The 13,240-nt window shown below is 43.2% G+C and overlaps 2 protein-coding genes across 4 annotated transcripts in view; one reads left to right on the top strand and one right to left on the bottom strand.

Annotated features, from left to right (window-relative positions):
- The window catches only part of fbxl6 (F-box and leucine-rich repeat protein 6), a 25,259-nt gene extending 13,381 nt beyond the window's left edge, over positions 1 to 11,878 (top strand). For all 3 annotated transcript variants that reach the window (XM_008402437.2, XM_008402436.2, XM_017303254.1), the window contains exon 11: positions 11,531 to 11,878. The gene's annotated coding sequence lies outside the window, so the exon portion shown is untranslated. The remainder of the gene's footprint in view (positions 1 to 11,530) is intronic.
- The window catches only part of eppk1 (epiplakin 1), a gene marked incomplete at its 3' end in the record, with an annotated part of 16,600 nt that continues 3,362 nt past the window's right edge, over positions 3 to 13,240 (bottom strand). Inside the window, exons 2-4 of the mRNA XM_008402452.2 lie at positions 12,804 to 12,906; positions 6,480 to 6,630; positions 3 to 6,029 (exon numbers count right to left, since the gene is read on the bottom strand). Of these exons, the coding sequence (XP_008400674.1) occupies positions 3 to 6,023 (6,021 nt within the window). The remainder of the gene's footprint in view (positions 6,030 to 6,479; positions 6,631 to 12,803; positions 12,907 to 13,240) is intronic.

The following is a 13,240-nucleotide window of genomic DNA, read 5'->3' as shown; positions in this document are numbered from 1 at the left end:
TGATCCTTAACAATCAGATCTTTCTTCAGGGCCTGGAACAAAGAAATTGTGTTTCCAGTGTAGGGATCTTTGTATCCTGTGACTGCTCTTTCTGCAGAAATCAGTTTGTCCTTCCATTCTTTACCAACCAGTCTCTGACCAACAGCTTCCTCTACTGAAAGTTTCTTGTTCTTTACTGGGTCGATCATGAAACCAGTGGCGGCTTGGGCTTCCAGCAGAACCAGAGAGGTGCCTGGAGTCAGTAGACCTCGGCCTTTGGCTTCATAGATGCTCAGAGTCTCCTTGGTGGACTGGATGTACACTCCTGCAATGCTGTTGGTCCCTTCAAGGTATTTACGTACTGAATCCATTTCACTGACTTCAGCCACTGTGACATCTTCATCAACAATTTTCTTGTAGAGTTTCTCATCAATAATTTTTGATTCAACCAGTTCAGTCAGRTTGACATCTTTTCTGAGTCCCTTGAAGATTTTTTCCTCAGGAGTTTCTGTGGTTGTTGTTGTGGTTGTGGTTGTGGTTGTTGTTGTTGTGGTCTTCTGCTGAATGATGGTCAAGATGATTTCCAAGAAGTGCTCGATGGTGAGTGTTCCAGCTTTGAACTGCTGGACGAGATCTCTCCTCTTTTCCTCTGTGACGTATTTGGAGTAAAGCAAATCCCACAGAGAAACTGGGATGCCTTTGTATTTTCCTCCAGCTTTGGTTGTTGTTGTAGACTTTAAGATTACCTTTGTGGCCTCATCAACAAAGAAATAGAACTCGCCTTTCTTCACAATGGACAGTAGGTTTAGGTCTGTATGTGAATCTTTGGCACACCTTTCGATCAGCTGGAGGTATGTAAGGTTCTCCTTGGTGTTGGGGTCAAAGAAACCCTTGGTGTCATCAYCYGRATCAGATAAGATCTGGTTCATCTCTTCGTCAAAGTAACCTCTTTGGTATGCCACCTGTACAGGCACCCTGTGACTGTGGACTGGATCTATTATTCCTCCTGTTGCAATCTGTGCCTCCAGAAGACGGATCCCRTGATCCTTAACAATCAGATCTTTCTTCAGGGCCTGGAACAAAGAAATTGTGTTTCCAGTGTAGGGATCTTTGTATCCTGTGACTGCTCTTTCTGCTGAGAGCAATTTGTTCTTCAATTCTTTCCCAACTACTCCTTGAGCAACAGCTTCCTCTACTGAAAGTTTCTTGTTGTTTACTGGGTCGATGACAAAGCCAGTGGCAGCTTGGGCTTCCAGCAGAATTAGGGAGGTACCAGGAGGCAGTAGACCTCGGCACTTAGCTTCATAAATGCTCATAACGGTCTTTGTTGATTCCACTCTGACACCCGCTATGCAGTTTGTCGCTCCAAGGTACTTCTGAATGGACTCAATTTCTGTTACATTTTCCTCACTTATTTCGCCCTGCATAATCTTGTTGAAAATCTCCTTTGTGATAATTTTTGACTCTAACAATTCACTAGCTGAGACCTGTTTTCTTAGTCCTTTGAACTTTCTTTCTTTAGTTGAGAGTTCTGTGATGATAACTGTCAGGATTTCAATGACTTCCTCTAATTTCAAAGCTCCTGTTTTGTACTGTCTTATCAGCTGCTCTCTCTTTTCTGCTGAGATGTATTCAGAAAGCAATAACTCCCACACTGTTATTTTGTTGTTCTTGAATTTTCCTACATTCAGGGAAATACTTTTGTTTTTGAAGGCGAGCTCCACCTGCTCATCCGTATGAAACTCCTTGGACTCATCAACATCCAGTGGCAGGAGAAGGAGTCCAGTTTTGGGATCTCTTTCACATCGACTCATCAGTTGAACGTAGGATAAATTTTCATTGGTATTTGGGTCAAAGTAACCCTTTGCATCATCACTTGGGTTTTGCAGAATTTTGTGAGTTTCTTCATCGAGGAATCCTTTTTTAATAGCAACTTGAGCAGGTACTCTGTGGCTTTGATTTGGGTCGATAATTCCTCCAGTTGCTATCTGTGCTTCAAGTAGATGGAGGCCTTCACTTCTTTCAATCAGTCGTTTTGTCATCGCTTCAAACAGGGATATGGTGCCGTCTGTGTAAGGATCCTTAAAGCCAGTGACGGCACGCTGTGCTGAAAGAAGTTGCTCACGGACATCTGTTCCAATTACCTTCTGCTTTGTACCCTCATCAACTGAATAGAACTTATTGCTGACAGGATCAATCACCCATCCTGTTGCAGACTGTGCTTTAAGCAGTACAAGTGCAATGCCGGGAGTCAAAAGATTTTTTTGTTTTGCCTCATAAATGCTCATTACATCCTGGGTTGGATAAATTTTGATTCCAGCAATGCTTGCAGTTCCCCGAAGATATCTTGTCACAATTTCCCTTTTGCTTACTTCATCAAAGTCTAGCTTTCCTTCCTTAACCTGTATGAATGTGGCCGAGTCAATAATATCAGAATCCAGGAGCTGTTGTGCAGAGACTTCCTTTCTCAGCCCCATTGTCACTTTGGGGGCTTCCCTTTCCAGTTTTTCAATTGTGGAAATCACTAATGTGATTATTGTTTGGGTGTTCATCTGCTTTGTTTTGACTTTTTCAATAAATTCTAGTTGCTGATCTTCAGTGAAGTAACAAGAGTGAATCAAGTCCCAGAGAGAAACAGATTTTCCCAAATACCGTCCCACACTTACGCTTACAAATGTCTTTTCAAACTCTTGCCTTATTTCTGCTTCTGTGTATATCTTGTCTGTTTTTGCTGTTGTCTTTGGTGTGTCATTCAGTGGCAGGAGAAGGAGTCCGGTGTCTTTATCTTTCACACATCTGCTCAACATTTCCATATATGTCAGATTTTCTTGAGTCTTTGGGTCGAAGAAGCCCTTTGTGTCATCAGTGGGGTCTGTTAAGATTTGATTGAGTTCTGCATCAAAATAACCTTTCCTGTATGCAACCTCTAGAGGTAAATGAAGACATTTCAATGGATCGATGATACCACCAGTAGCAATTTGGGCCTCGAGTAAACGAATACCATGCTGCTTGACAATAAGATCCTTTTTCAAGGCTTGGAATAGAGAGATCTTTTGACCTGTGTATGGGTCTTTGTAACCGGTGACAGCTCTCTCTGCAGACAACAGCTTTTCATACACTTGTGGACCAATGACCTTTTCTCTTAGTGCTTCTTCCACTGTAAGTTTTTGGTTTTTTAGAGGATCTACAATGAATCCTGTGGCCGCCTGTGCTTCAAGGAGACAAAGGGCAGTGCCTGGAGTGAGGATGCCCATTTTCTGTGCCTCATTGATGCTTAGTTTCTGATTGGAGGGTTGTAGTATCAATCCTGCTACACAGCTTGTCCCTTGGAGATAGGCTCTTACGCTGTCCATCTTCATTACATCGGTACTTGAAAGCTTTCCATCAATCATACTTTTGTATGTTTTTTCATCTACAATGTCAAGATCCAAGAGATCCACAACAGACACCTCTCCCCTGAGGCCTTCAAAGTTCAGCTCTGCCTGCTGTTTTATCTCTTTGCTCTCAATGATATCTATAATGATCACTGTCAGTTGCTCAACAGTGATTTTCCGGGACCTGAAAAGTTTGAAAAGGTCCTGTCGTTTGTCTTCAGACAGATATTCTGAATTAATTGCTTCCCACAGAGTTGTGTTTCCCTTGAATCTGCCATACTTGACAGTAATTATTGTCCTATGGAAAATTTCCCTCATGTTGTCATCAATATTTATTTTGGTGCTCTTGCTTTTCAGAGGTAAGAGGCACAGGCCAGTACTGGGATCTTTGACACATCTAGCCAGGAGCTGCAAGTATGTCAGGTTCTCATGGGTATTGGGGTCAAAGAAACCTTTGGTGTCGTCACTTGGATCTCTCAAAATCTGATTCATCTCCTCATTGAAGTATCCCCTCTTATAGGCTACATGTACAGGGATGCGGTGGCTGTTCACCGGATCAATGATACCACCAGTGGCAATCTGTGCCTCCAGAAGTCGAATCCCATGGTCTCTCAGGATCAGGTCTTTTTGCATAGCTTGGAACAGAGAGATTATTTTTCCATCATGTGGATCTTTATACCCAGTGACTGCTCTCTCTGCTGAACGCAGCTTCTGACAGACATCAGGTCCCACAATTTTAGCTTTGACAGCATCATCTACTGAAAACTTCCTGTTTCCAATGGGGTCAATAATGAACCCAGTAGCTGCTTGTGCCTCCAGCAGAATCAGAGCAGTTCCTGGCATCAGCTTTCCTTTTTGTCTGGCTTGGTAGATTGTTATAACTTGGGAATCTGGAAGCAGAATACCTGCGATGCTGTCTTTTCCCTGTAAGTAAACATTTACATTTTCATCCTCTATTACGTCCTTTATTGACTTTTTTCCATCTTCCAACTCCTTCATCACTTTCTCACTGATGATTTCTGCTTCAACAAGCTGCTTGGCTGTGACAGTTTCCCGTATGCCCTCAAAGACGGTTTTTGTTGCTTTTACTGATGTTTCTATGGTCTCCAAAATCATCTTAATGATTGTAGTGATATTTAACTTCCCTTCCTTGTATTTCTGAAATATGTCTTGCCTCTGGTGTTCATTGAAGTACTCTGACATCAGTAGTTCCCACACAGAGACTGTCATCCCCATGTACTTCCCAAATGTCACTTTGACTTTTTCAGCTTTGAAGACAGTTTTTGTTTTGTAGTCAATAAAACTAGAATTAAATTTGCCTGATTTGTCATGTAGAGGAAGAAGGCACAATCCAGTGCCCGGATCGGTGACACACCTTTCAATCAGCTGAAGGTATGTAAGGTTGTCTTGTGTATTTGGGTCAAAAAATCCTTTCGTGTCATCTCCTTCATCTTCCAGTATCTTATTCATTTGTTCATCAAAATAGCCTCTGTTAAAGGCCACTTGAGTGGGAAGTCTGTGGCTGTTTATTGGATCAATTATTCCACCAGTGGCAATTTGTGCCTCCAGTAGCCGGATCCCATGTTCCTTAATGATGAGATCCTTTGACATAGCTTGAAATAGGGATATGGTCTCTCCTGAATAAGGATCTTTGTATCCAGTCACTGCTCGCTCAGCTGAAAGCAGCTTCAAATGACATTCAGGGCCAACAAGTTTGTGCTTAATAGCTTCATCCACTGTGTATTTTTTGTTTCCTACAGGATCCATCATGAACCCAGTTGCTGCTTGTGCTTCCAGCAGAACCAGTGCCGTGCCTGGCATCACTATCCCTTGCTTCATGGCTTGATAAATGCTTATTCTCTGATTGGTTGAGAGATCAGCAATGCCTGCTATGCTGCCTTTGCCTTCCAGGTATTCTTTCACGGTTTCCATCAACATCACATCCTGGGTTGTGGTCTTCCCCTTTTGCAAGTCTTCATATGTTTCTTTGTCAATGATCTTTGACTCCAGTAGTTCACTGGAGGAAATGCCTTTGCGCAGACCTTTGAAGGTAATGCAGACAGGAAGGAGCAACAAGCCGGTTTCTGGCTCCACAGTGCATGTTTCCAGAAGGTTTTGGTAGTTGAGATATTCTTGTGTGCTTGGATTGTAAAATACCTTCAGCTCAGACATGTGGTCACTAAGCAAAGTCTTTTCATAAAGGCCCTTTTGGATCGCGGCATCAGTTGAGATGCTGGTCTTCTCCACAGGGTCAAAGATGCCTTTGGTGGCAATCTGTGCTTCCAGCAACCTCAAGCCATAATCTCTGGGGACTAAATCTTTTTGCATAGCCTGGTACACAGATATAATTTGATTGGTGTAGGGGTCTATGTACCCACTGATGGCTTTCTCTGCAGTGAGAAGTTTCTCCCTCATTTCTGGACCAACTACTCCTTCTTTAACAGCATCGGCAACAGGAAGTATACGGTTTCCTGTCGGATCTATGACACCCACAGTGGCTGCTTGTGCTTCAAGCAGAGCTAATGCCGTTCCCGGTTTAAGCAAACGTTTTTTCATGGCCTGATAAATGGTGAATTTCTCCCCTGTCTTCTCCAGAAATATGCCTGCCACAGGTTCATGGACTCCATATCCATGTTTCTTCATGGCAGTGTTTTGACCGATGGACACCATCCTGACCTGAAAAGAAGTGGCAAAACATAAACAGTTATTGAAATTGCTTATTCTGTAGCTAACGTTTATTTTAGGGGATGCAGCACCCAGAAGAAATGACCTGAGTTGAACATAATTTCATCCACAATCAAATCAGAGATGGAAATGATTTAATTTGCAAGTTTCTGGCAGAAGCTGAGTTAAAGTGTTTTTAGACATTAAAAAAGCCTCCAGCGGTCAAAACATACCAAATGAAGGTGAGCAGAAACGGAGGATTTCTACTATGCTCAGGGTGGAGACCTGCACCCAGCTGATGGAGTTTAATCTGGCTCCCACTTTGGGTTTACATGAGATCAGGTATTTAAACTGCATTTGGACAGCATTAATGCAGAAGGTAATTTGATTCATTCCACCTTACATCCATACTGAACCATTCCTTCTAGGTGCTTAAATTTGGTCTCCTGGTTCGTTTCTAACCTTTCGGTTTCGTTAAGAGTAGAGTAGTAGTAGTAGTAGTAGTAGTAGAAGTAGTAACAGTAGTAGTAGTAGTAGATCCTCAGCTGCTCCAGTTCAGGAAGACGGATGCAGGATGTGATGGTCAGATCCGCTGAACTTTTAAGGTTTACTCCTGAAAAAGAAAGACAATAGTTTTATTTCTCTCACACCATCAGTGAGATGGTTGTAGTTTCATGACGTTTCTTTTTATCATGAGTATTTTAAAGCCCTGTTCTGTCAGAACCAGTGCTGCAGCCGAGACCAGAACCAGCGCCCAAGGCTACATGATGCTACATGATCAAAATTGCTCCAATGGCTCTGAAAGATCCACGTTCCCATAAAAATAGATGTTAAATTTAATCAACATCATTATCAATTCAAACTCTTTGTTCTGCGTTGCTTCCACCTGTTTCCCACAATCTGCTCAGTTTGAATGCTGCACAAACCAAAACATGCAGCCAATAGAAATACAGAGGAAAGCTGTTACCATGGAGACAGATTTAAATACCAAACCACTCAGCTCCCATCAGTCTCTGCTCTAAAGCGAAACATCCTGTAGAAGTGGTGACTTATGGCTCTTCGGGATCCAATCACTTCATGGAGCCGTTCAGATGATCCACTTTTGAAAATATTCATCTTTGTAAGAACAACCAATTCATCCATCCATCCATTTTCCAACTCCCTGGTCCCTCAGTGGGTCAGGAGGAGCTGGTGCCTCTCCAGCTAACGTTCTGGGTGAGAGGCGGGGTCACCTGGACGGGTCACCTGGACAGGTCACCAGTCTGTCGCAGGGCAACACAGAGACACACAACCATGCACACACACATACCTAGGGACAATTTAGACAGACCAATTAACCTGACAGTCATGTTTCTGGACTGTGGGAGGAAACCAGAGTACCTGGAGAAAACCCACCATGCACAGGGAGAACATGGAGACTCCATGCAGAAAGACCGGGAATCGAACCCAGAACCTTCTTGCTGCAAGGCAGCAGCTCTACCCACTGCTCCACTGTAAGAACAACCATTTCATCCCAAATATAGTTTTCAATTAATTTGTACAAGTTCACAAAATAAGTTTATCTGTAAGTTAAAAGAAAACTGTATATTCTTGCAGATAAAAGTATATTTGATCAAATATGTATATATCTTAGTTAAATATAAAATAGATATTATTTATATAAAATTGCAAAATAGAAATTTAAAAATACTACCGTATTTTCCACACCTAAAAACCTCCCATTTCCTCCAAAGCCTTATAACCCGGTGCTCCTTCTATATGGACCAACATGGAGCCACTACAGGTCCAGCAGCTATGTAAGCAGCCGCCGACTTCATTTCCCCCGTAGAAGAAGAAGCGCGCGGTGCATGCTGGGATAGTTGTCAGAACGCTGGTTTGTTAATAAAGTTTGACTGACCCATCTACCTACTGACCTGATGACCAGGTCGTCTGCAGGTCATTCAGCACCAGGTTCTCCACCAACATGCTGAACGGTGACCATCGTCCGGCCCAGAAGGTTCTCCTCTCCTCGCCGACCCGAGTCGGACTGTTTTGTTGACATTCCCTTTAGTGCAGCTCCATCTAGTGGATGCATAACGTAACTCCAGCCTCTCCTGTAGCGTCTGTTCTATGTGCCTTATGTATGAAAAAAGTTTTTAAATAGGCCATTCACTGAAGGTGCGGCTTATAGTGAGGAAAATACATTAAATGTAGTATTTTTACAAAAAGAAAATGCTATTTGTACAGTGTAAAAAAATTAATCATAGAAAATGTAACAAATAGACGTGAGTTTCTTTCTGGACCATCAAAAATAACAATCATGAACGCACAAACGGTAAACATCAAATATAAACTATAACCCCGGAGCAACACGCAAGAACCAAGAAGGAAAAGCAACGCGACTGTTTCAGTCTGCTGCCAGCTAGCATGCTAACCGTCAGCCACAGAGAGCACCGAGCATGAACTCTGAGCGCTTATGTTCCTGTACTTTATTTCAATAAACATCATTTTGAAATACATGGGATTAAAACAGCTACTGCAGTGTGAAGAGCTTAAAAACAAAGAACGACTCACTGAGGATCGAGTCAAACGGTTCATAGTAAAGAGTTCAAAAGAATCAGATCGTTCATGAATGTCGCATCACTATAATCTGTTATGGTCACATCTAGGCCTGCCACCGGTCAGAAACCCACATCAGGGACGCCCACCACGGCGTGTCGCCCGGCTCTCCTGGTGGGACGTCCGCTGCAGTGATGGATAATATTTCATGGCAATGTTTCTGTTTTTAAAAGGTGACCCAGAGAGCAGCCGTTCAGACATACAGCATCCAAAGTCAGATCATATCTTCACATGTTTAATTAAGCAAAGTGTAAAATGTATCTGGTGAACTGATCATAACACCTGATTTAATATTCAAAATGTGTCCTCAGACAGCCAAAAGTGTAAGTTATGTGAAAATTCTGGTTTTGTAAAGAATATTACTAAATATTTATACAGATGGATTTGGAGGCTGGTTCTAGAACAAGTTTACCACCAGGGGCAGTCGGTGCTTTTTCATGGGGACACTTAAAAAATGAAACAAAAGACAGAGCAATATTTCATCATTTGATATATGAAGTGAGCCAAAGAGCCACTTGTGTCTCCAGAGATCCAGGTTCAGATCCTGGCAGGTAGAAAGTGATTCTATGCAGCAGCTGAAAGTGCAGCACTATCATCTTTAATTCAACGTTAAAGTAAAATCGTGACGGTTAAAAAATCCACCACAGAGCATTAAGACGTTTATTCAGCATCATTTCTTGGCCCCCATCTAGATCCGCCCCTGGGCTGCAGGTCTGGTGCATTAATAATACATTAAATGACCACTGAGTACATTAAAGATGGCAACATTTCTTAATAAACCAAACAGAAACTCTAACCAACCTTTTAAAAGTAGGAAATATTCACTGTTAATCTCTCAGTATGATTTGTTCTCTAAATCACCATCTGTATTATTTGGCTGATGCGACTAGACATTAGATTAATCAGCTCATAACAGTGACTAAAAGCACCATAAGAGGCTGAATAATAAAATGTTCTGCACCATATCAGCCTCAGGAGATGATTGAGGGATGAAGAGATGCTGATTTCTGGTTCTTCAGGTTCTGACGGGTCTGCGGTTCCTGTCCTGATCCATTCTGTGTATCATACAGCAGCATGATGGACACTTTCTGTTGTTTTTAATTCCCTCTGTTCGTCCTCACTAACATTATTCACCCTGGGATTTGCGTCTTCCCTCTCACGTCTGTGTCTTTGACAGGTTTTGGTTCTAAGGACGGTGGCGCATCGGGCTGAGGACGTTTTAAAAAGACGGGTTGATAGCAGCTCACCGTGGCTGCGTAGTGTCCGTCTCTAGGCAACAGCGTCGGTCCGTCTCTAGGCAACAATCGGTCCGTCTCCAGGCAACAGCGTCGGTCCGTCTCTAGGCAACAGCGTCGGTCCGTCTCCAGGCAACAATCGGTCCGTCTCTAGGCAACAGTCGGTACGTCTCTACGCAACAGCGTCTGTCCGTCTCTAGGCAACAGTCGGTACGTAGCGTTCTGGGGTCCTTTTAACACCACAGTTATTCAGCTGACCTTCATATTTCCTGTTTTATTTTGGTCATTATTGTTACTCTTAGTGTTGACGTGTGTTAGGCGAGTCCATCAGACAGTTATAGAAATACGGAACAAAACGGCCAAATATGAGACGAGTCCGTATTTAAGGGACGGGGACAGCCCTTGGACATTTTGTCTTCTCATGGTAAATTCAACAGTCACTGCAGAGCTAGCTTTGCTAGCATCACACACCCAGGTTACCTTTCTCCCCTCCGCCTCGGAAAGAGCTGCACATTTACTTGTTGCTATGATTTCTTCTGGATGTTTTACAGAAAAAGTCTTAATGATTTATGATTTACTGCTGATTGGACAGAAGAGCTGCATGCTGAGGGAAGGGGCGGAGTCCGGATTTTAATCAGTACGTTTTGCATCCAATGAAAACAAAGATGTCAAGTAATTAATTGGACAATATTCATGAATTGTAGTTATATTTCCATATTAATGGTCTTGAAATAAAACCCCGAGACCAAAGTGGTGGAGTCCTTAATGGTTGTGCATCATCAGTGTTTCTGGGTGTGACACTTAAACTGGTCACATTGCAGATTCAATGAACTATTTGACATGATGTGTGGAAACCGGACGAGCCAGTTAGTCCATGTGGTCACAGCAGAAATACAGAAAACAAACTATTACCACTGCATTATGAACACCATAACAAAACCAAGATTAATGTCTAAATCACAAGCTTTCAGAAACGGTGAGAGCTAAACAAAGAGGCTCCACCCATCATGTCTGATTAATGCCTTCAACACTCAGACACGCCTTTCTAAGAATCTTCTAAAGTTTGAACAACTTTAACTAATCAACCAAAGTAAAGATGGACTGAATTCAACCTGGATGATTTAAAGGAACGAGAAACTTCACTACAATACTTGATTCATTTATTTCGGTGGATATTTACTCTTCATTCTAATGACAAAGGAGCTTCCAGCAGGGGGCGCTGGCAGCCTGAAGCACAAAACCCGCAACCTCTGGTGTTTGTGGCCATTTTAAATCTGACTGATATCAGATATATTGATATCTGATAGTAACACTGGTGTTATGCCAGATTTACCAATGTTTTATTTTATAACTTTTTTTATCCAATTACTCGTAAGAATAACCGATAGATTACTCGACTGCTAAAGTATTTGTTTACAACAGCCCTACTGGAAAGTAATATTCAAATTGTGTAAACCTGAGAAAGTTCCTGAATTTAAAACGTGTTTAGCTGAATTTACAGGTACCACCGGGCCTTCGGACCATGGTACCTGTAAACGGTCATCAGTCCAGCGAAACCAGTTATTTAGATCAAATAAAAAATCATTTTATGTCATATTGGAAAGAGAATATTGTCCTTAATCTGTTATATCAATGCTTCATACGCTTGTGTGTGATTTACGTATGTTGTTGTGTTGTCAGGGTGACCAGCGGAGCGAGAGCCGAATGTGAAACCACAAACTGTTGGTTCGCCAACAACCGGACTCAGAGCTGCAGAACCACCAACCGGGTCACACAGTGACCAGAGGTGGTGAGTCTCATTGTTTCATGATGAACCTGAAGGCAGCAGCAGCTGCTGGGCCAACTCTTCCTCTTCGCTCCTCCTCTTCATCACCTCTGGTTGTTTCTACCTTCTGATGGGCCTCAATGCGCCTGGAGGAGCCAGGCAGTTGGACCTTTACACTCATTTACCCAGAATGCATTGCAGCGCGAACAACATGGCGACATTCCTGTGACAATATTTTATTAAAATTCATAAAAACTAAATAAGCCACAGTATTATTTCTGTTGTTATTTTAATCTAAAATAAATATTTTCCAAATAAGGCTGATTTTTATAGCTAAAAGTGGTTAAAGTGTCCAGGAACGCAGGATGTTTGCAGCGTCCAGAGGTCAGTGACCTCACGGGCAGTTAAAGGCAGATTATTTCATTTAACGGCCATAAAACGGAATTATAATCCACTATTCTCGTGTTTCTAAAAACACGTGTCGACAACGAAGCCGTTGCTCCTTTTAAAGGTTTTGTTGACAGTTTGACAGGAAGCAGGGTGATGTGGAGACATGCGGCGGGTGTCGCCAGGCCGGGAATCGAACCTGCGGCCTCCTTATGTGGGTCATGTTTGCTCCTGCGCCACCACAGCGCCCCCTGCTGCTCCTTTCTTAAACACAGGAAGTGAGTCCCACACATGGATGATGGGCTGTAGATCCCACCATGTGTGTCAGAAACAGGACAGAGTGAATCACTCTGCAAAGATCTTCTATGTACAGGTGGGTTATTCGTCCTTCACCACTAAAAGTTATTTTTAGTCCCAATTATGAAAATACTGGGATGTTGGACTGAAGCTGCAGGGAGTCGACAGCCGGGCCAGAGAGTGTCAGGAAAAACTGACCTTACTGACCGCAGCAGCTGCCTAGCCCCGCCCACTTCCTGTTCCTGTCCGTCCCGTTGTTCCTCCTCCTGACTCACCACCAGGGGGCGTGCCTGAGTGACGTGCAGTACCACCATTCCACCCAAAGATGGCAGCACTGAGAGGTTTAGGTAAAATATTGCAGAACTTCACAGAAACAAAGAATCCAGAATAAAGTTTACAGTTTATCTGGAGAAACGTTGATTTGGGGGTTAATCCCCCTCTGCCCCCCCCCCACACACACACACACAGCTGGGCTTCTGGACACCAGCCAGGCTGGTTCAGTACCTCTGAATGCTGCTGGATGGCGGCAGACAGGAAGTGACAGGAAGTGGCGCTGCAGACTGACGGACCGTCCTCTCTCTGATGGGAAAGATGGCGGCAGAACAACCTGAGCAGGAGACAAACATGTTTACTGAAAACTCCCACAATGCACCGTTTCCAGATCCGGTTCTGATCTCTGCCTGACTGCAGAACCAAGAACCTTCTGACAGCATGAAGCAGGCTTCATGGTCTGACCTCTGACCTCAACACACTCAGGAGTAACAGGTAAAAACAAACATTTCGCATGACAGGTGGGCGGAGCCTGGTGCTACAAGGTAGGACAGCTTGTCCTGTCAGGCGACGGGGCCTGGATAACACCTGGATAAAACCTGGATAAAACCTGGATAACACCTGGATAACACCTGGATAAAACCTGGATAAAACCTGGATAACACCTGGAT

The sequence above is a fragment of the Poecilia reticulata genome, unplaced genomic scaffold (assembly GCF_000633615.1).
Source record: "Poecilia reticulata strain Guanapo unplaced genomic scaffold, Guppy_female_1.0+MT scaffold_232, whole genome shotgun sequence".
Classification (NCBI taxonomy): domain Eukaryota; kingdom Metazoa; phylum Chordata; class Actinopteri; order Cyprinodontiformes; family Poeciliidae; genus Poecilia; species Poecilia reticulata.
This window is presented reverse-complemented; position numbering and strand designations above follow the sequence as displayed.